This window comes from Pimephales promelas, chromosome 2, assembly GCF_988280905.1.
Source record: "Pimephales promelas chromosome 2, fPimPro1.hap1.1, whole genome shotgun sequence".
Lineage (NCBI taxonomy): Eukaryota > Metazoa > Chordata > Actinopteri > Cypriniformes > Leuciscidae > Pimephales > Pimephales promelas.
This window is the reverse complement of record NC_142770.1, coordinates 40,207,006-40,229,934: the sequence shown is the minus strand read 5'-3', so window position 1 is coordinate 40,229,934 and position 22,929 is coordinate 40,207,006. Positions and strand designations below refer to the sequence as shown.

Genomic DNA, 22,929 nt, shown 5'->3' with positions numbered 1-22,929 from the left:
AATTTACTGTATACTTTGTCAGTTTGAACGAGTCAGACCATTCTCTGTTGTCCTCTCATGTTTTTATTTTTTGGCACTAATCTGAGTAAATTCTAGAGACATCCCAGGAAATATACCCAGAAACAGAAAAAACTGAATTTGACACCATTTATGTTTGAAAATAAATATATAAACATAGTCCAGTCTGTGGATGCACTTTGAAGAGAGATCAACAGAAAAGTAAAAAAAAAAAAAAAAAAAAGTCTGTAGAAACATACTGTATGTATGGCTCAGATAAAGTCTATTTAGAAAGGTTAATAGAAAATGTATTTTTGTGTGCATTTAATTGGGCATAATTTTTTTAACACTGACCCCCTTTTTATTAGATTTACCAGCTGTCACTTCTAGGTGGGCATAAATTGGAAGGCACTATAAGAAAAATGTTGAGCCACATTTTAAGCAACAAACTGGCTTCGTCATTGAACTGGGCAGGACGTGGAGAGAAGAGGAGCTTCGAGACCTCAAATCTCTCGAAGATAATGTTCCGTAAGTAATAGATTGGTTTAGTTCAGGTTTGAAAATGCCCTATAAGATATGTTCATTTTGGTGCAACCATGTCAGTTATATTTGAAGATGCAAAAGCCTCTAAATGCCATTTGAAAATCTTTGCACAATCAACACACCAATTGGGCGATAGCGTTTTCTTAGGTGACCTTTCGGTATATCATCAGCGTCAGAAGTCTCTCAGAGATCCATCGCACAAATGACAGAAGGACTGGAAGGTGTGGTAAATCTCATCCATGACTTGCTGGTGTGGGGAGATGCCATTCAAGAGCATGAGGAACGGCTAATAAAGCTGCGGGAATGAGCAAGAAAAAACTATTGAAAGCTGAACAGGAACAAGTGCAAAATAAGACTGACGAGATCAGGCACATCGGACACATACTGAGTGCTCAAGAGTTAAGCCAGACGAAGGAAAAGTAAGGACTGAAATTACACCGCCAGAAAGCAAGAACGGCACAGATTTCTTGGAGTGGGGCGATATCTGGCAAAGTTCATTCCCAATATGTCTGACAGAAGTGCAGCGTTGAGGAGATTGCTGGAGAAAGACACAGAGCGGCACTGGGAGGATGATCAACAGCAAAGGTTTGAAGAACTGAAATATTTGGATACTCAAAGTCCTGCTTTGAAATCTCTGACGTGAGCAAACCCAGTTCAGGAGGAACAGGAGCTGTGATTCTGCAAGAAGGAAGGCCAGTGGCTTACGGCTCCACAGATCTGAACCACCGGCAGCGTAGACACACACACACACATTGAGAAGGAGTTGTTGGCCAGTTGATGATCAAACAACGCCGTAATCCCCATATGTCAGCCAGACAAAAGCCAAACGGACACCACCTTTAGGCCAGAACTCAGACACATCTTATCCAGAAGCTGCAGAAAACAGACACAACTGGGCCAATATTATACCACAGTCCCCAAAACTGAACCAGAAATTATCCCTGTGTAATAACTATATATTGTGCAAGGAATAATAAAAAAAGACACAGAAAAACAGACAGACGGGCGGAAAAGAGGGACATAAAGACAAACATAGACCGAGAGATGGACAGACACGGAAAAGACAGACGCTTTAAAACCCTTTAAAAAAACACCAATACAAAATAAAAATGCGCTAAACATACTTTATTTTAAACACAAACAAACAAGAAAATGGCCAATAGAAATAAATGGAGGATTTGTTCAGAAATGATCCTGGAGTTCACCTGTGGAGAGAGAAGTGGTTTGAGAAAGTTCATTAGTGGTATTGCCTCATAACAGCAGATACACACAGTCAAACGCTTCGGGAAAGACGCTCGGCACAGTTACTTCTATTGCTCTCCCTAAACACACACAAAACACTCGTCTTAACCTACACTTCATTATTGTGCCTATTAACCATACATTAAGTCTAAGGAGCCATTTACACGACACCGTTTCCAACTAAAAACGGATCAAGTTTTTGAAACGGTCTCTGTGTAAACAGCAAAAACGCCAATCTCTGAAAATGATGATGTCATGTGTATTGTGTTCAGTTATAGCAGGGATCTCAAACAGTTTTTCATTTGAGAGCTACTTTTTAAAAACGAAAGAGGCCGAGAGCTACTCATGTAATACACTACTTAAATCTCTTACATAATCTCATGACTCATTAACAACCATCCAAACATCGAAAACTCGTCTGACCGTGGGAAAACTTCTCCTTTTTAGCCCTGATTCTGATCAAGCAAGAGCTCCCAGCTCAACTGAAGACTCATGAACAATTTCCCCAACTCTAGTGGTTTGTACCAGTTTGGCATCGGAGGTTTTGGACGGCTGGTTGCGGGGACGTTTTCTCAGGCCCCCACTGGCCCTTGGGTTTGCAGGGGTCTTCATGGAGCAAACCACCTCCACCGCTGCTCTCCGGCGTATCAGGAATCAACACCACAGACTGCCTTTGCTTAGACTAGAGATGAATAGAGTTAGGAGTGTGTGTGTGTGTGTGTGCCACCCTGGACCACAAAAACAGTCACAAGCACAGGTACATTTGTGGCAATAGCCAACAATACATTGTATGGGTAAAAATGTATGCCAAAAATCATTAGGATATCAAGTAAAGATCATGTTCATTAAGATATTTAGTACATTTCCTACCGTAAACATATTTTTGTAATTGGATGCAGCACAATCACAAACACAAAAGGAGATTTTCTCAACGTTTAGATTTTTTTCCCAGATTTTCAAATAGTTTTATCTCACCCAAAATATTGTCCTATTATAACATTTAGTCATTTAGCGGACGCTTTTATCCAAAGCGACTTACAACTGAGGACTAAACCAAGCGAGTCATCATGAAGAGCCAAAACAACGCAAGAAGTGCTCAAAATACAAAGGTTTTTTATGTTAAGTGCTCACTGAAGAGATGAGTTTTCAGTTTTCAGAGTTTTCAGTCTTGAATGCTGTGAGGGATTCTGCATCGGTGGCCGGATCATTCCTCCAGCATGGTATTGTGAATCTGTGGCTCTCTGTGATAACACGAGCCATCAGAGATCATAGATCCATGGAAAGCTTATTTATTCAGCTTTCATATGATATATACACATCTTAATAAAAAAGACACTTGTGAGTGGTTTTGTGGTCCAGGGTCACGTGTGACAGATTATATATACACAACTACCTTACCTGAGAGTTTGAAAGTCTGTTGGTCTGCCTGCTCTTACTTGTTGCTTTCCGAGAGATGCAGTTCGCCGACTTCAGCAGCAACACAACATGGATTGCACATTTACATCATTCAGAATATTAAGATTTCCTTAAAGCCTGACAATTCCATATTTTTAAACAGTTTATTAAATCTTTAGATAATAAGTTTGCATATGATGAATCATATTTGATGCATCAGGATCATATAGTATGAGAATACGGAGGAAAAAACACCTCAGTTTTAATCAAAGGCCAAAACATGCAGTTTGGTGCAGATGCTGATATTTATGGACAAAAAGAAGATGAAATTATAACGCAACCCAGAAAGCAACATTGTGTCGGCCCGGATCCGGCCCACATCTTGTACGCGAAGAATCCACATGTACCAGATGCGGCCCAGGGGCTCGTTCTTCGTACGTCGCTAACTCAGTTAGCTGGATTTGATTGTTGGCGATTTGCCATGATCTTGGATCGTTTGGTTCTTCGACGCTCATCCTGGACTTGCTGTCATAGCAACAGATCCGTCAGCTTGAACCTGCTCGCGAGCAGGCTTATTTCATGTAAACAGGATTAGATCGCGGCTGATACAGGAAGTCCTTCAGCGCAGCGCGATAGTGTAGCTTAATTTCTGAGATTTATTTTTTCTCGTGAAATGATCGTCGTGAGGGTGTCGTTTAAATACATTATTATTTCGTTGGAAATGCACATTAATGTTCGATTCGATGTCAGGCTTCAACAACAGCACAAAATGTTTGCATTGCCCTAAAATTATTTGCGAGTGGCTTCCCTTTACACTATTGGAGATGCGGAGAACTTGATAAGCTTTCTGTCGTTTTTTTTTTTTGCCAACTTAGGGTATATTATAATTTTTAATGAAGATAATGCAATCATGATGACCATGCCGATTATGACTTACAGTCCCTTAGGCTTAACTTAAGTGATAGGTGCCATACACTGTAGACTACACACATGTTCCCATCAAGGCCTCAATGAAGGGATTTTGTGAGCAGAAAGTGGGCTTATGTAAATGTGCAGCCAAATATTACAATTTTTAATATTCCAGATTAGTAATATTATATCACTTTTTTTAAAAGGCAGAGTAAAATCTCTTAGATGGTGTGTGTGACCATGTTCTATATCACAAATCAGTGTGAAAGCAAAATGGCCAGTGCATTACTCAAGAATTTTAAGAGATTCACATTTATGAACATTATTTGAATGTGGTTTGGAAAATTATAAATATCAAACTCACGGTATTACATACACTTATGCTGAGAACTGCATTTTTCCATTATACAGGTGATTACAACAGGATCCTGCATGGAGACAGGTGTTTCATGACCCCATTCCCTGACCCAAACCCCAGACCAGTTACAATGCAGCTCTAGGACAAGGGCACACAATGTCATGAGCTTTGGCCAACTAAAGGGAAGATTTCAGGGTCTGAAAAGCCTGAGGGTTGCACCTGACAGGGCCTGTGACATTGCATGTGCCATATTACACAACAGTGCCAACATCAGAAAAAGAAAAGAAAAATGTTTAATTAAGCCTAAAATAAAAGACAAGACAAATTTGCAAAACTCTATTTGCTTAGAGTTTTATTTCAATAGTTCTTTGTAAAGAAAAGCCAGTTATTCAGTCATCTTTTTAAAAGATATTATGCAAGGTCAGCAATAGTACTCTGTGTGATTTTACTCTGAAGTTTATTTTGAAGCAACTCTATTTCTAGTGCAATTTTTTCTTTGTCAAGTTCTATTTCTCCCCCTGATTTTTGTTTTTTTCAAAATACTCTATTTTCTGTTGAAGACTCATATAGGGAACGAATTTAACCCTGTGTCGTTTGTGTCACACTGCCCACCCATGTATCACTGCTGTGTGCAGACTCTTCTGTTGGCCTTTCTGTACATGTGGACTCTTGTCAGAAATAATAGGCATAGGCACAAGTATAGATCAATTAAAGACATCAATTAAATTAAAGTACTTCCTCCAAAGGACAGTCATCTGAGAAGTTTTCTTCACTCCCCAGTGCAATGTGATTGATAACTCATGGCAAAATATTTTTACATTAACATAAGTTTATCAGTTTTTACTTTCACAAGACAAAGTAATTTATTATTACTCAAGATTTAACAGCTGAAATGACTAAACCAGCCAATTTGGATTATAGGTCTACTTCATTTAATGCAGCAACAAATTATTTCACAGTGTACAAAGATAATTTAAATCTCATTTCCCAGTAATGAAGGTGTTGCTGCTACTGGTCCCTGATGTGGGTCTGGAAGAGCTGAACCCAGGGATGCCCTTCACAACAGGGCAATTCACATTCAACCCAAGGGTCAGCTCTTCTGCCAGGGTCAGGAGCATCATTATTATTTTTTATCAGCCTTTTTCCTGGTTGCTTTTATAAACAGACATTTAAACATTTATTTAACAGTGCCTTTTTAAAAGAGACTAGTAGGCCTATAAGGTCTAGTAAAATTATCATTAAGTAGAATATTTTTGTACTTAACTTTCACCATGTCCATTATTATAGTGTGGTGACTCGACATTACAATGAACAAAGTAATTATGAAATTATGAAAATAAAAATAAAATAATAATAAGTTATTAAAACATCTAACATGGCCACCACAAACGCATTTAATTTGTCTTCTAGTTTTGCCAGCACTCTCTCCTGGCTTTTGCACACTTTGAGGTGTTCCTGGCGTTTTAATTAAACACTGAAATTCGGCATAACCTTGCATTAAAAGCGCTTGCTCTGCTTGGTAGAAAAACTGGGCGTGTTCTTTGGCCATGCTGAACAGCCAATAGCAGCGCTGCTGATCACTGGTTCTGCTATCGATACATGTCCCCTTTTAAACCAACGCGAGAACGCGCAGTTATCTCAGATAACTCAATCCAGCGATACTAATCATAAACAACAGGTGTGTTCGAAGAACCCAATTAGCCGGATCATGATTAGCACGATGATATTATCTTGGATGTCTCATTTGATCTCAGATGTTTTAAGCAACGTATGAAGAACGAGCCCCAGAACACCGAGAATCCTCAGCAGAGAACCTAAATGAGAGGGGAGTAATGGCTGCTAATTTACAGAGAGAGGAGAAAAAAAACCATTGGTGATTTATGCTAAAATATATAAACTATTAATACTCCGCAACAGCGATGAAAATGATGATGAGTCCTTTGAAGTCCCGATGAAGAAAGGCCATGCAAAAACATCTGCTGATGAATGTGCTGTGTAATTTTTATTATATGTTTTGTAAAAAAAAAAATCAGAATATCGTAACTGTTGTTTGTTTCCGTATCAGTGAAATACTTTCTATCTCTGTAGTTCCAATAATGGGTTAGAAGATCCCCTTTGCTTCACTGTTTGCGAAAGTCCAGCACAACCCAGCCAAACTATGGAAATTGTAAGTAACAGTATTTATTATTGTTATTGTTTTTTTTGTGTGTGTGTAACATGAGAAAATGTTGATGTATTGTCAGAAGATTTTTTTTCCCCTTCCTAATTTTGAGATTTAATCTTGCAATTCTAAGAAAGTCAGATTTGTGAGAGAAAAAGTCAGTTACCTTTTTAATTTTTTCTTTATTCTGTGGCAGAAACAAGCTTCCATACGCAAAAAAGGTTCAAAAGACTTTGTTTAATTTTTCTAATTGTTTGTCTGTGATGTATATACATTTACACACACAGAATGGATTTTGTTAATGTAACTGCATGCTTGTGTATGTTAAAGGATTAGTTCACTTCAAAATGAAAATTCTGTCATCATTTACTCACCCTCAAGTTGTTTCCATCTTATGAATTTCTTTATTCTGTTGAACACAAAAGAAGATATTTTGGAGAATGTCGGTAACCAAACTGTTGATGGGCCCCATTAGGGGTGTAAGAAAAAATTGATACTCTTGAGTATCGCGATATTTTATTGTGCAATACTGTATCGATTTTCAGAAACACAATATCTTTTTTTTTTGTGGCTATGCACACAAAAGACGCACCAGACGCACCACTAGCCTAACGTTTTGCTAGAAACAACATGGCTATGGCTGAACCCAGTGTCAAGACCCGGCTCCTGCTCTATTCTTTTCGGCATGTTAATCAATGAGTGCGTTCATTCACACCGCAAGCAGTAGCCGTGCCCGTCGAGGCTCGAGCAGGACCGTCGCGTGAGCAACAGTGAAACGGGGGTTTCGGCGGAGAGTATATAAGGGCGTCGCACACCAGACGAGAAGCTCAGCACCACATCTTTAAAATTCGAACACATTATTCTCTATGAGTGTACACCGGCGGCGCCATTCGGCGTCTGTCCGCGGCGCCCAGCAACGGCTCAGGGCCGTGTTCAAAATCCTGCTGCGCCACAGAGCGCCATTTACATAGTTTTATATAAAATTTAAATTATTTTTTGGCTCAAATCGTTGCTAATGTCTCCTGACTTCGCCCTATCCTGCAATATGCATTTAGTTTTGCATCCATTTACAGAAATCAGCTGCTTGAATGACAATTGCTGATGTTATTGGATTTTCAGCTAAGATTCTCAATTCATTCAGTGAACGGATGCTCTGAGGTTAAGACTGCAGACTAAACAACGATTGTATTTTATTGTGCAGTACAATCATAACATAGAACAGACATTACCTTCATTTCATGTCATTAAACATAACAATATTGCTGGCCATACACTGATGAGAAAGTGCACGTCCGGTGTGGGATAGCCTACCTGGAGTTATCCTGCGTGGTGCAGCCGCTGCAGCGCTGCGCTTCTCGTCTGGTGTGCGACCTCCCCACCCCCCCTGTCTATTTTTAAGTTTATAACCAACTTCTAAAAACACATTTAACCAATGGCTTTTTCTAAAATTATAGTCCTACTTAAAAAAAATAATCCCAATATATCGCCTTATGGACAGTATCGAAATATATCGCAATATATTGAATCGTGACCCATGATGCATATCGTATCGCCAAATTCTTGCCAATACACAGCCCTAGGCCCCATTGACCTCCATTGTATTTTTTTTTTTTCCTATGGAAGTCAATGGGGTCCATCAACTGTCTGGTTACCGACGTTCTTCAAAATATCTTTTTTTGTTTTCAACAGAAGAAAGAAATTCATAAGTTTGAAACAACTTGAGGGTGAGTAAATGATGGCAGAATTTTCATTTTGAAGTGAACTAATCCTTTAAGTGAAAGAAGTATAATAGAATAATGTACAGTCTACAATATATACAACAATATAAATTTTAATGATATCAGCATATAGAATATATCGGGAATGCCAGCAGAGCGGACCACTTCGTTTTTTTGAATGTGTCCCTCCAGCTGGCATGAAACATTGTCTCAAGATTGGCGAGGGGACTTTTGCAGAGGTCTTCTCAAATAACGCCTTTTCAATATTTTCCAGGATGCCGAGTGGGTGAACAAGACCAAGCTGGGTGACAGATTTGTGATCGGCGTACAGAGGGAGAAAACCTCGAGTATGCAGATCGCTCTGAGGAGGAAGCTGTAAGTTTTACTGTACAAACTGTTGATTTCTCACCACCATAGTTTTAAATGTAATAACTCATCTGTCTTTTTTCCGTAGTGCTTGGAGCTGTACTTCAGACGAATCAGGCCTGAGAACATTCAGCCGGAGAAACTCTGCAATAGTTTCTTTGTTTCGTCATCCGGCGTGGAGGTTCAAAGTGTCTCTCGGGACATGAATCGGCTCCATAAATTGTAAGTGCCTTACACGGGTCCATGTGTGTGTGTGTGTGTGTGTGTGTGTGTGTGAACGGATACACTTCTTTGTATCTTGCCTCATCACAGTCACATCACAATTAATATTTCCTTTTTGTTTCTGCAGGTACAAGCTGGCTCCTTTCTCTGCTCAGTGTGTGCGGAGGGCTGTTGAGGAGGCTGCAGAAAAGCTCCCGGCGCAGCAACAGGAGGTGCTGCACCATTACCTGTCCATCAGCACTGGTGCGGTCCGGCCGCAGGATGTCGTCGACGCAGCTCTGCTGCTGGAATCATTAGTCAGGTATACATCTCTTCATCCAACCATGGCATTACTCATCACAAACAAAGTAACGTCATTCTGTCTTTCAGCACATTTCACAGTCCGCAAGCCTTCGGCCGCAAAGGTGGCACGGCTTATTGCACAGGAGGGATGGAAGGTCAACTGTCCCAAGCCGAAGGACATCGAACGGCTGTGGACACCACCTTCGAAGGCAGCAGTTGAAGATGACAAGTTCATCCTTCGCTGTGTGTCTGAGCAGAACTGGTCGGGCATGGCCATAAAAGACTTTGGTGATGAGCGTGGTTTTGGTAAGAAAACCTTTCATTTGTCTTGTAAGGGCAGAAAAAAACAATAATGTAAAATGTACAATTTAGCAGCCAATAACTGCAGCAAGAACTACATTTACATTCTGAACTGTGTGTCTACATGTAATGTTTGTTCATTAATTCAAAAATGTAATGTGTTCTCATTATTTTAGGAGTCGTGGCAACTCAGACTTTTTCAAAGAACGACATTGTCTGCGACTGCCACGGCAAGGTCATCCCAGCTGCTCAAGGGAGGGCGATGGTGCAGGCCCAGCATGACGAGGCCGGGTACATGTTCTTCTTTAAAGCCGGAAAGAGAGATCTCTGCGTCGACGCCCAGACCTTTCCGTGCGAGTGCCACCCTGGCAAAGACACCGTTGGGAGGAGGATAAACCACTCCACAAAAGCGCCCAACCTGAAGCCCTTTCACTGCAGGTTACGTGTGAATGGGGAGGACAAGGACGTCATCCTCTTCAGGGCACTGAAGGACATCAGTGTGGGCGTTGAACTACGGTTCGACTACGGGGTCAAAAGGAAGTCCTTCCGTGGAGAGGGCCTACACCTGGACTGGCTGGATGGTTGAGAATGGCCTTCATCAGGCTGGAGTGGCTGGACTTTTGATTCCTGTTTTAAGGACTAGATTTTGCTGGACTCTCACAGACCATTTGTGTTACATTTTATGACACAAGACTGGGAACTGTGTATGAACTATCAATGTTTTATTTGTCAACTGTGAGCTCGCGAATGAACTATAGATGATTGGACAAAATTGGGAGCTTGCATATGGACTTGATGTTCATGTAAATGGAGCCTCAATAGACTCTAAACATTGTAGTTTCATGTAAATGGAGCCTCAGTTTGACCAATGAAATAATTGACTTTGATCTACGTCCTGGAGCTGGAGTGGTTGGATCTCTGACAACTCTACCCAGGCATCCCAGGATCCAGGAACAGGGACTTCCTTTGTTGTGGGTACATCACCTTTTTTTCATAAAAACAAATTACACATTAGTTCTTTTCTCAATCAAGTGTTTCATGAAACATAATATTATGGCACTGCATTTTTCTTCGGTGCCGTAATTTACTTTTATAATAAGTGTAAAGTAAATGTTACCGCTAATTTCCAGTGGTGATGCTCATTTATAATTCCCACATTTTGTACTCCATGGGTTTAATCTAAAATTGAACAAAAGTCATTGTGATTATTAAATTGTCCATAAAATATTTACTTAAATGTGTAAAGAAAATCACAGATTAAAGTCCAAATAAAAGGTAGTTCAAGGCAGTCTCTCAAAAAATTAAATATTTAAAGGGATAGTTCTGTCATCATTGACTCACCCTCAGATTGTTCCAAACCTGTATAGTTTTTTTTATATATTGGAAGAATGTTTGTAACCAAGCCAATCTCCCCCATTGACCACCATAGTAAAAAAAAAAAAAAGTACAATGGTAGTCAATAGGGGACGAGATCTTGGTTACACACATTCTTCATAATATTTTCCTTTTGTGTTCAACAGAACAAAAGAAGTGTACACAGGTTTGGAACAATTTTAGGGTGACTAAATGATGACAGAATTTTCATTTTTTTTTGTGGGAACTATCCCTTTAAATTTATTTAAATTATTTAAATCATAAAATGTTATTTATATTATTTTGCTATATTACACTGTTGTGAGATCCAATGAGATCCTTTATACCAGTACAGACCTTGAGTCTTAGAGTCCTCCTTTTCCACATTGATGTCATTGCAAATGAATCAATGAATGCTGATCTTGTTGGATTCTGGTCATTGTACTTACGCACCAAGATTGCTAGATATGCATTAATTGACTGTTGAGAAATTTTAAACAAGAGATTAGGATAGAATAATAAAAAAAAATACATTGAGGGCTACAGTTGATTTACAAAACAGTTAAAACTGTACATACCTCACTTTCCAGCTCCATGTTTGGACCAAGCTGGTGAATGTCCCAGTAAAATAATTTGTATGCCCCAACTCTCGAGAGGAGGACATGGACATTCTTGCCTGCCCAGGCATCCTGTACATCTGCCAAAAATAATGAATAAAGAAGTAAAACAATAATAAAAATATCTAGTAAATCGATGTGGAAAAGGTAAGTGGCAATAAAAATACGATCAAAGCTCCTAATGTATCACTTCATACATTACTGTAACCACACTGTCCATAAATGTAATACAGCAGTCACAGTCTCGTGTAAATCATTAAGGGTAATGGATAAATAATTATGAGACTAGTGTGCTTGTGTATTAACATCTTTTCCATTAAAATTAAAAAGAAATCTTACATTTCTCAGCAACAGCTAGAGTATGTCGTCCATGAGTCGGAGGCAGGACTGTGGTTGGTGGCCCTGTGGCTTGACAGGTTGCTGGTTGTGGTGTGGCAGGTGGTATTGGTTGGACTTTTGCCGATGGGCCTGTGGCTTGACAGGTTGCTGGTTGTGTTGTGGCAGGTGGTATTGGTTGGACTTTTGCTGATGGGCCTGTGGCTTGACCGGTTGCTGGTTGTGGTGTGGCAGGTGGTATTGGTTGGACTTTTGCTGATGGGCCTGTGGCTTGACAGGTTGCTGGTTGTGGTGTGGCAGGTGGTATTGGTTGGACCTTTGCCGATGGGCCTGTGGCTTGACAGGTTGCTGGTTGTGGTGTGGCAGGTGGTATTGGTTGGACTTTTGCCGATGGGCCTGTGGCTTGACAGGTTGCTGGTTGTGGTGTGGCAGGTGGTATTGGTTGGACCTTTGCTGATGGGCCTGTGGCTTGACAGGTTGCTGGTTGTGTTGTTGCAGGTGGTATTGGTTGGACTTTTGCTGATGGGCCTGTGGCTTGACAGGTTGCTGGTTGTGGTGTGGCAGGTGGTATTGGTTGGACCTTTGCCGATGGGCCTGTGGCTTGACCGGTTGCTGGTTGTGGTGTGGCAGGTGGTATTGGTTGGACCTTTGCTGATGGGCCTGTGGCTTGACAGGTTGCTGGTTGTGGTGTGGCAGGTGGTATTGGTTGGACCTTTGCCGATGGGCCTGTGGCTTGACAGGTTGCTGGTTGTGGTGTGGCAGGTGGTATTGGTTGGACTTTTGCCGATGGGCCTGTGGCTTGACAGGTTGCTGGTTGTGGTGTGGCAGGTGGTATTGGTTGGACTTTTGCTGATGGGCCTGTGGCTTGACAGGTTGCTGGTTGTGGTGTGGCAGGTGGTATTGGTTGGACCTTTGCTGATGGGCCTGTGGCTTGACAGGTTGCTGGTTGTGGTGTTGCAGGTGGTATTGGTTGGACTTTTGCTGATGGGCCTGTGGCTTGACCGGTTGCTGGTTGTGTTGTTGCAGGTGGTATTGGTTGGACTTTTGCTGATGGGCCTGTGGCTTTACAGGTTGCTGGTTGTGGTGTGGCAGGTGGTATTGGTTGGGCTGTTTTTGGCAGGGCTGAGGATGGGGGGGCTGTAGCTGATGGGGCTGTTGGTTGGGGTGTTCCTGAGGATGCAACAGCTGTAGCAGGTGGGGAAAGTGGTTGTGATGGGGAAGTCTTCGCTTTCTTTTTAAAATTCCAGTGTGGCACTCTGGGTGTGTCATCAATGCTGAACTTCAGTTGGTCGATGTTAATTTTGTGGAATATTGTCCCATTGTCATCTTGGAGATCAGCACTTTTACCCTGAATTGCCTTAATGGAGTATGGACCTAAAAAATTGGCTTCCAGTTTCCCCCCCTTTCTCTGTTGGCTTCTTATGTTTTGTCTCCAAACTTTATCCCCGACTTTGAAGTCTGATGTTTTAGTAGTTACCTTTACTTTGCCCATTGTTTTTTCTTGCCCCTTGGCAAGATTGTCTTTGACAAGTTCCATCAGCTTCTGTTGTCGCTGAATGTCTTGTGCCAAATCTTCCTGTCCCACTATGTCCTCCACAATGTTGTCAAGCTTTGAAAAGACATTATTTGCAGTTAGAATTAACCACTTACTTCAGTGGTTCTCAAAGTTATTCTTTTAGATTTAGCAAAATACATAGCATTGCTTGGTCTGCTCAACAGGCCCTCTGCCATGGCAATATGTCCCCTAGTTTGAGAACCACTGATTTACATGATAGTCAGTTTTACATGTCTCTGTACCTTATTTAGTGAACAAAATAATATACAGATAGATACATAGATGATAAAACCAACCATGTATTGTTCCGGGACTTCTGACGGATAACGAGCCTCTCTGCCGAACATTAAATAGTAGGGCGAGTGCTTTGTACTTATCTGTTTTTTTGTTCGAAGACCAAACATAACAGCATCCAGGTAATTATTCCATGTTTCGGGGTGGTTACCGACCAATTTACTGAGGGCTCTGTAAAAATAAAGGGAATTAAAAAAATATTATATATATATAATTATATCACTACCATATATCACTAACAAAAAGGTTGTGTTCCAAATGTTAGGTTGATATCTTTATGAAGGAGTTACACCACACTCACGATCATAAAGGTGCCAGACAAACAACACTAAATTTTAAAAACCAAGCTTTCGGTCAAAAGACCATCCTGGTCTTTTGAACGAAAGCTTGGTTATTAAAATTGGCTGAAAGGATTTAAGTGTGCGGACAGTTTATTTATTTATAGGTTGATATCTTAAAAAAGGGCTTTCAGTAAGATTTTGTTTGGGTGGGTTCAGAACCATACTTTTTTACTAGATGACATCCAAGCTCAATTTCTGACGATATAAGGGCACCTCCATTTTCAAATTGGTTGGTTTGAAATGGTTTGAGTGATCTGGATCATATATTTTCATAATGTTTTTTCATACAATTTATGAAGTAAACATCTCATTGAAAATTATGGAAATGGACAGTTTGGCAGCATTTGATTTGAAATTTAAAACTTAAGGGTTATTTTTACAGTTTCAGTGGACATGCACACATAAAATAAGTATACACATACGCATTTAATGACACATAAGTATCAAATGTTGTATGTTACATGTTACTGTGGTCTATTAAGGAATACAAAAAAGAACTCACCTCTGAATTGTGCCATTCATTCTCTCAACTAATCCGTTTGTCTGTGGATGGTATGGCGAGCATAAGCTTCTTTTAATGTTCAGAATTTCGCACACACTTTTGTTAATCTGCAATCATAAGGGAACATTGTTTTAAATATATATATATATATATATATATATATATATATATATATATTAGGGCTGTGCAAAAATTAATTGCGATTAATCGCATCCAAAATAAAAGTCTGTGTTTACATAATATATTTGTGTGTGCTGTATATAATTATTTTGTATATAAATACACACACATGCATGTATATATTTGAGAATTATTTGCGCTTAAATTCTGTATATATATATATATATAGAGAGAGAGAGAGAGAGAGAGAGAGAGATTTTATATATGAATAACACATTTTCTTAAATATATACATGCATGTGTGGTATTTATATACACAAAATAATTATATACAGCACACACAAATATATTATGTAAACACAGACTTTTATTTTGGATGCGATTAATCGCAATTAATTTTTGCACAGCCCTAATATATATATATATATATATATATATATATATATATTTATAAAAGATCAACAATAGTGATTTTGTGCATTGGACTAGATGAAGTACTTACAGCATTGACAAATTCTTTTCCCTGGTCAGTCAGAATCCTTTTCGGGGACTGAACAGCAGTGATTACCTTATCTGGTGTAAACATATAAGGAAGAACCTTGAAAAGAGTATAAAAGGCTGTCCCATCTCTTCCTGCTTTGTGTCACTCTTTTGCACAGCGTAACACCTGTGTACTAGACTGAACCTATTCTTGCAAGAATAAATATTTCTTTCTTTTATTATTTTGACTCCGAGTGTCTCTTACGCAGTTATGTTTGATGAGAATTTTTGCCACAACAAAGGTTTTTCAATAGCAACCAGTTTTACTTCAAGAGAACAACATTGGTTTTATTTTCTTTATTATTTTAAAGAATATTATCTTTGTTTTTATATTTAACTTCATAATAATTTATAATAATTAGTCATTTATATAGTTGATTTATAATTTATTCATATAATTGTTATTTGACTTATATAATTTACATAATTTATGATTTAATCATTTTATTATTATTCATTAATGTTTTTATATTTTATATGACTATTTTTACTTAAATCCTTGTTCTTGCTGTTAATTCTTATGATTGTGTTGTCTAAAGTGACGTTTGTCTTCACATGTAGGAGACAAGAGAATGTCCCCATTTCAAGGTTTTCATCTTCACAGCACAATGTTGTGAAGCAGTCATTTTCCATAGTTTACCCTTGGCATAACAACACTTGTTGGATTTGTACTTGTATTTGTACTCAGATGAAGTCTGAGCATTGATTTACATAACATCTAGACTAGATGAAGAATTTTGAAACATACACAACTAAGATTAATAAATAAACTCTGCTCTTTTATTAACATCACTTTGTCTCCTGCTTCTGCTCTTCTCTGGCTTTCTCAGTCAAACTCTAAGACCGATAGAAGGCTATTAATAGAATCTTGAGACAAAAGATAAGACTTTCTGTTGCACAAACCAGACAAATGGATATCTTTTGACGGGATCCAGCATCCAGGCCTGGATTTGATGTTTGAGATTTCATCCGATCTAACATATGAATGCACTTAGCATCTTTTCTTTTAATGTTTTTAATCAAGCACACACTTTAATTTAAGTCATAGCTTTTACACTGGAACCTTTTATCAGTAACCTGGATGAACTAACCTTTATGGGAGTGTATTGTGTTGGCTGTTTAATCGATGCACAACTGGCCTGGCAAGCTGAGCATTGGGAAACCTGATGATAAAATGTTATGTAAAAATGGCAATTCATTAATATGTGTACTGTAAATATCAGGGAAACATTTTTATTAATCATATAGAAAAAATGTTTTATAAAACTGACTATGAAATAACAACCCTTATCGTTAAATAATGAGGAATGTTTTGTAGTGCCGACTTACCCACTTGTTGATGTCTACAGACATCCCTGGCCAGTAAAATCTCTTGGATATTGCTTCCCTTGTTTTGGTCTGGCCACAATGTGCCCCAGTAGGGCTGGCATGAAAATCCACAAAAATCCTGTTTGCCTCATCAGCACCACAGACCACTTTAGTTTTAAGACTTTGAGCAGTCCCTTTATAGCGCCAGTAATATAGCTCTTCTCCTAAACAAATTGAAGAAAAAAACAAAAACTATAAACTCTAATACTTGTTGCGGCAAACGGCGCGTCACTCCGCATTCCCTCATTAGTACCAGGTGAAGCTAATCTGAAATCAGTTGCGCGTGCACAGGCTGGATAAGGCAACACGCCGCTTCTATTGTTTGTGTGCACTGGGAACTAATGCTATGGCAGACAGCAGCGCTGGCTCAAGAAGTAGAGCTTGGTGTCTGTTTTGAACACTGTGCGGGACTGGGTACTTACCAAAAGAACTCTGAAGTGACAGCCGGTAAGATTGAAGCTCTGCTGAAGCAAGTAACTCTGAACTGTGTTATGCTTGCTAGTTGCTGCTATTAGTGTGAAGCTCTCTGTAAATCCCGCCGTTGTCCTTAAGTAGCTTATTTTGATATGGTGTTTATTGCTTTAGTGTGTTAAAATATGCCTGTTTGTGTACATTTGAATGAATCGCAGAGGTTTTCTAATTTGCTTGGTTTAATCTAGTAGCTCAGTGTTTTAAATTGTAACAGCTTTAATCATTTAATATTGAATCATGAAATACTGCTTAAAGCCATTGGACAGAAATAAAGAAAATAACTTAAGTGATTTGTTTAATTTATTAAAATAGCAATTCATTTATTAAAATGGTTAAAAGTATATGTTATTTCATGCTACGAATGAAGCTAAAAATGCATTTATTTTGTACTTTTAAAATGTAGAATTAAATGTAATTTATTGTTATTGAGCCGTATAATACTTACCATCTTGAATTGAATGTTTAATATTTGCCAACTAAAACCAATGTGCGATGTGGTTTGGTGGAATGTTCATGTTTAAATGGTTCATTAACTTGAAGTACTGATGTATTTGTGACTTAATGCAAACCTGTTAAATCTGCCAACTAATGCACTTTATTGGATTTTCTTGTGATTAATACTGTTTGTTGTTTGTCTTTAAAGGTTTTTTACCTACAAGTAAATAAATGGATGGAAAAAATTCAAAAGGCCTAATCATTGAGTGGAATCCAGTTTATAGCTTCAGATAGTGAGAAGAACCTATCTCTTTCAAGTGTGGGGAAAACGCACAGTCACATAAACGCTTGACAATACTCATGCAAGTAACACAGGGTAATACATTTGTCATCAATGGCAATACACCTAAATGTTATTACAATTTTATAGATTTAAAGACATCTGCGAGCACTCTGAGGGCTCCCTGGAACTTACTTTTGAGCCTTATGTGAATGTGAAGGCCCCAAATCCCAAACTATTGTCACTCCTTGAGCTTATTTTTGTGTGTGAAAAGAATAGGAAAAATAACTATTTATTATTACATTATAACTGCCCATTTTCCCTAAGTTGAAGTGAGACTACATTTTTAAACATTGCCTCATTTGCATAATGTTTTATTGCCTAATTATAAATGATCCATCAAAAAGGGCCTAAAGAGAGCAATAGAGCATATCAATTTAACTATTTTAGCATAATTATTAAATTTGAACTGTAAAAAGTAAAAACCTAAACCCTTCACACTACAGTTGTTTGGTGGACTGTAAAAGATCCCCCTTCAAATAAAAAAAAAGTAGATTTAGATCAGTTCACAGCACGTGCTGCTTGAACCAAGGTGCTGATCTGGCACGTTATATTAAAGACAAGAGCGGCAAAACAGCGTTTATTGTTTGAATTTCGTAATAAAATTGACATAATTTGAAAGCTGAGACTTTCATAATAAGTAATCTGCATTCACTTGTCAATCATTGTCAAGGGGGGCTTTGGAGACACCTGTGCCCATGGGCCTTACAAATCCATCCATGCAGAAAACCTACTTTATCTCAACGTAATAATGTTTTAACTGTGGGAAATGTCATGTATTGTACTGCACAGCTGTGCCATGATAAGGCTGCATAGTGTCGATGATTCTTAAGAAGTAGACTGGGCCTTGAACGTGTAGGCTTGTAGTTATAACTTAATCATGCTTTGCATGTTCATAAATTTGAATTATTGGGAAGAAATTTGTTCGAAATAAACGAATCAATGTTTTGTAATTAAGCCATCAGGAGAGTGCTGAGATGTATTTTTCATAATTTGTCGATCAATTGATCACTAAAGGGTTATGATTTTGCTTATCTTACCTTCAGCTTCGTAGAGAGCAGCTTTTCTTCGAAGAAGAAGTTTGTCTCTTTTGCTGTAAAGTGCTGGATATTCCCCTTTCAGTTTGTAATTGATTATGTGCTTATAATTATTCGGATCCATTGCATGAGCTGAATGCTGATAATTGACTCGCAACCTATATGCCTAACTTTACCCGTGGCGCGATCTGACCTTATTTGCATTATTGATGACTACAGAAACACGTGATGAGTAAAATGTTATCAAAATGTATGGTTTGTTGGCGCAGCAATACTTTGCAAACCACATAACGTCTGCGATATAAACTCCTCCATAGACCTTATTCAGAGCAGCGCCATGACAGGTATGAAAGTGAGGCTGTGAGGGATAGACTTATCTTGTTTCCAATGGCATCCGCTGTAAAAAGCTGAATAAAGCGGCTAGATTCCTTACAAATTTCCACAGCTTACATAGTCGGGAGTTTTTTTTCAACTGACATTTCTTGGAAATATAAATTAAAATACATATTTTGGCAGGTCGAAAATACGGTCTGAAAAAATCTGTATCCCACAATAACTTTTGTCAGGAAATAGGAAATGTGTTCATATTCACTGCTGTTATTAGACATGATGATGTACAGTATTCATAAAATAAAACACTTGATGATAGGCCATCACCTGTAGATTTTAGGGTGGGGATACATATTTTGGCAGGTCGAAAATACGGTCTGAAAAAATCTGTATCCCACTATAACTTTTGTCAGGAAACAAGAAATGTGTTCATATTCACTGCTGTTATTAGACATGATGTACAGTATTCATAAAATAAAACACTTGATGATAGGCCATCACCTGTAGATTTTAGGGTGGGGGGGGATACATATTTTGGCAGGTCGAAAATACGGTCTGAAAAAATCTGTATCCCACTATAACTTTTGTCAGGAAAAAAGAAATGTGTTCTTATTCACTGCTGTTATTAGACATGATGTACAGTATTCATAAAATAAAACACTTGATGATAGTCCATTATCTGTAGATTTTAGGGTGGGGGGGGGGGGGTCGATACATATTTTGGCAGGTCGAAAATACGGTCTGAAAAAATCTGTATCCCACTATAACTTTTGTCAGGAAATAGGAAATGTGTTCATATTCACTGCTGTTATTAGGCATGATGTACAGTATTCACAAAATAAAACACTTGATGATAGGCCATCATCAGTAGATTTTAGGGGGGGGGGGGATACATATTATGGCAGGTCGAAAATACGGTCTGAAAAAATCTGTATCCCACTATAACTTTAGGAAATGTGTTAATATTCACTGCTGTTATTAGGCATGATGTACAGTATTCATAAAATAAAACACTTGATGATAGGCCATCATCAGTAGATTTTAGGGGGGGGGGATACATATTATGGCAGGTCGAAAATACGGTCTGAAAAAATCTGTATCCCACTATAACTTTAGGAAATGTGTTCATATTCACTGCTGTTATTAGACATGATGTACAGTATTCATAAAATAAAACACTTGATGATAGGCCATCATCAGTAGATTTTAGGGGGGGGGGGGTACATATTATGGCAGGTCGAAAATACGGTCTGAAAAAATCTGTATCCCACTATAACTTTAGGAAATGTGTTCATATTCACTGCTGTTATTAGACATGATGTACAGTATTCATAAAATAAAACACTAGATGATAGGCCATTATCTGTAGATTTTAGGGGGGGGGGGATACATATTATGGCAGGTCGAAAATACGGTCTGAAAAAATCTGTATCCCACTATAACTTTAGGAAATGTGTTCATATTCACTGCTGTTATTAGACATGATGTACAGTATTCATAAAATAAAACACTAGATGATAGGCCATCATCAGTAGATTTTAGGGGGGGGGATACATATTTTGGCAGGTCGAAAATACGGTCTGAAAAAATCTGTATCCCACTATAACTTTTGTCAGGAAATAGGAAATGTGTTCATATTCACTGCTGTTATTAGACATGATGTACAGTATTCACAAAATAAAACACTTAATGATAGGCCATCATCGGTAAAATCTGCCATTGACCAGCCTATGTATAAGTGCAATGCATTATTGAATAATTTTGGTAATAATTCACCATGGAAGGAGGAGGAGGAGGAGGAGGGGGGAGGGGGGTAAGAATAATTTTATATCCACAGGCTGTTTGCTTGTGAAACGATATCGTCGTCTTAGTTTTTCAGTACATTCTCGTGAGAATTGATCCATTCCGTGCATGAAGCTAGATCGTTTGCCCACAAAATAATTTGTTTTTGATGGGCCACATGATATCTGTCTTTGCTAAACCTCGTCGATAAAAAAACAAAACAACAACAACAGTAAAACGATGACTTAAACTATAACACGTGAATATATTCCGATTCAAACGTACGCTGAATGACATTCAAAACAGCGCGTCTCTCAGCCCGTCTGCTTAGAGTGACTGCCGATAGGTATCAAGTTACGCCCTCATCCAAAGGCAGGGCGGGGAAATGCAGCTCATTTGCATTTAAGGTGGTATACCTCCAAAACAGCTCATTTTTAAAGAGGCCCCAAAATGTCATTTTTAAATGGTTATAATAAATTAACTGTTGGGTATTTTGAGCTGAAACTTCACAAATACATTCTGGGGACACCTGAGACCAATATTACATCTTGTAAAAAGGGGCATAATAGGTGCCCTTTAAAAACGGTTCCATGTGTAACTGCTATGTTCAAGATGAGCCATTTGCAGGCATCTGCACGCACTTTTACTTACCATGACGTTATTCACTATCTTCCTTTATTAATTCTTAATTTTCTCTGTCTAGTTTGCTACAAGTCCTGGCACAAAAAGTGTTATGTTAAGCACAATGTGAACATCACTGAACCTCTGCCAGTGGTAAGTGTTTTAGTAGAATTATTCTCAGTGAAATGCTTTCCAGTGCACATAATATAAATGTATTTTTTAATCATTATCAGGTCTGTGAAGAAAAAAGTTCAAGTGAGGTGGCATCATCAGAAGAGGAATATGTGCCTGATTCCACAGCTGATTCAAACAGCTCATGGGACAGCATAGCAGAGCCTCTAACTCAGACATTTAGAATTACAGAGTTTTGAGGTGTCCACCAACAAGTCTGCTTCAAAAAAGAAAAGACATCAAGAAAGTTTTGTAGAGAGACGGTCCGTTTTTGAAGCTGCAGAATCCTTATCTGAAGATGCAATCAGCACAAGTCAGATTGAAGTATCAGAAGTTACTGCCAAAGTAGGAAATGCTGAAGGCATAAATGTTGATAGCGCTGATGCTGGGGCTGAACATGTCTCAAACACATCCTCCTCTCTCAAAAATAAAGCTTACTGCTACATTTGTGGAAAACTACAGATAAAGTTTACACGTCACCTAAAACGTCATGAGAAAACGCATGCAGATGTTGCTCAAGTTTTAAGTCTTCCCAAGAAGTCCAAACAGCGCCAGAAAATGCTTATAAAGCTACGCAACAAGGGAAACCACACCCATAACTCAGAGGTCTTATCAAGTGGAGTTGGATCCCTAAAAGTAAGACGCACAGCAAAGACAAAATACAATGCAAAAGACTATATTCACTGCATGTACTGCCAGGCATTATATCGCCGAAGAGATCTGTGGCGACATGTTAAAAAATCAAAACCAGTAGAAGCCAATTCAGAGATTGGAAGAAAAAAGGTCTTGTCTTGGTCCTCTATGAATGAGTCAGCTCTGTGTCAGCAAATATCCCCAGGTGTTTGGAAGATGTTAGCTGTCATGAAAGATGATGAGATAACTGCTACTGTGCGAAGTGACTATTCTATTCTTCAGCTGGCCCACTCATTTTTTAACAAACATGGTCAGGATCCCACCAAATACGACTATATTCGCCAGACGCTCAGAGAAAGTGGAAGACTTCTGCTTATACTTCGCAAGGAGATCTCAATACATACCCTTGAGGATGCTGTGAGACCTGCTCATTTTGATGTGGTGATCAAAGCTGTCAAGAAAGTGTCTGGGTACGATGATGAAAAGCACTGTTACCGTACTCCAAGCCTTGCATTAAAGTTGGGTCACTCACTGCAGAAAGTCAGTGACATTTTACATTGCAGAGCACTGATGGCGCAAGACAGTAACCT

The 22,929-nt window shown here is 38.7% G+C and overlaps 1 protein-coding gene, 2 long non-coding RNA genes and 1 pseudogene across 3 annotated transcripts; 3 read left to right on the top strand and 1 right to left on the bottom strand.

The window, feature by feature from the left end:
* Positions 1 to 1,694: 1,694 nt before the first annotated feature.
* LOC148997390 (uncharacterized) lies at positions 1,695 to 3,303 on the bottom strand. Its single transcript, XR_016168945.1, has 3 exons — positions 3,181 to 3,303; positions 2,308 to 2,464; positions 1,695 to 1,745 (listed from the first exon to the last, which is right to left on the bottom strand). It is a non-coding gene; the product is annotated as an uncharacterized LOC148997390 (long non-coding RNA).
* Positions 3,304 to 8,584: 5,281 nt separating this feature from the next.
* On the top strand, positions 8,585 to 9,123 carry LOC148997389 (uncharacterized). Its single transcript, XR_016168944.1, has 3 exons — positions 8,585 to 8,698; positions 8,778 to 8,911; positions 9,039 to 9,123. It is a non-coding gene; the product is annotated as an uncharacterized LOC148997389 (long non-coding RNA).
* A 547-nt stretch (positions 9,124 to 9,670) lies between these two features.
* LOC148997388 (N-lysine methyltransferase KMT5A-like) lies at positions 9,671 to 10,433 on the top strand. The gene has a single exon (XM_089132539.1). The coding sequence runs from the start codon at positions 9,756 to 9,758 to the stop codon at positions 10,077 to 10,079; it is 324 nt and encodes a 107-aa protein (XP_088988665.1). The 5' UTR covers positions 9,671 to 9,755; the 3' UTR covers positions 10,080 to 10,433.
* Positions 10,434 to 20,909: 10,476 nt separating this feature from the next.
* LOC148997387 (uncharacterized) lies at positions 20,910 to 22,910 on the top strand (annotated as a pseudogene).
* The last annotated feature ends 19 nt before the right edge of the window (positions 22,911 to 22,929 follow it).

What these genes read in the sequence shown, in the direction of transcription:
- LOC148997388 (XM_089132539.1), top strand. Translation starts at nt 9,756, where the DNA reads ATGGTGCAGGCCCAGCATGACGAGGCCGGGTACATGTTCTTCTTTAAA.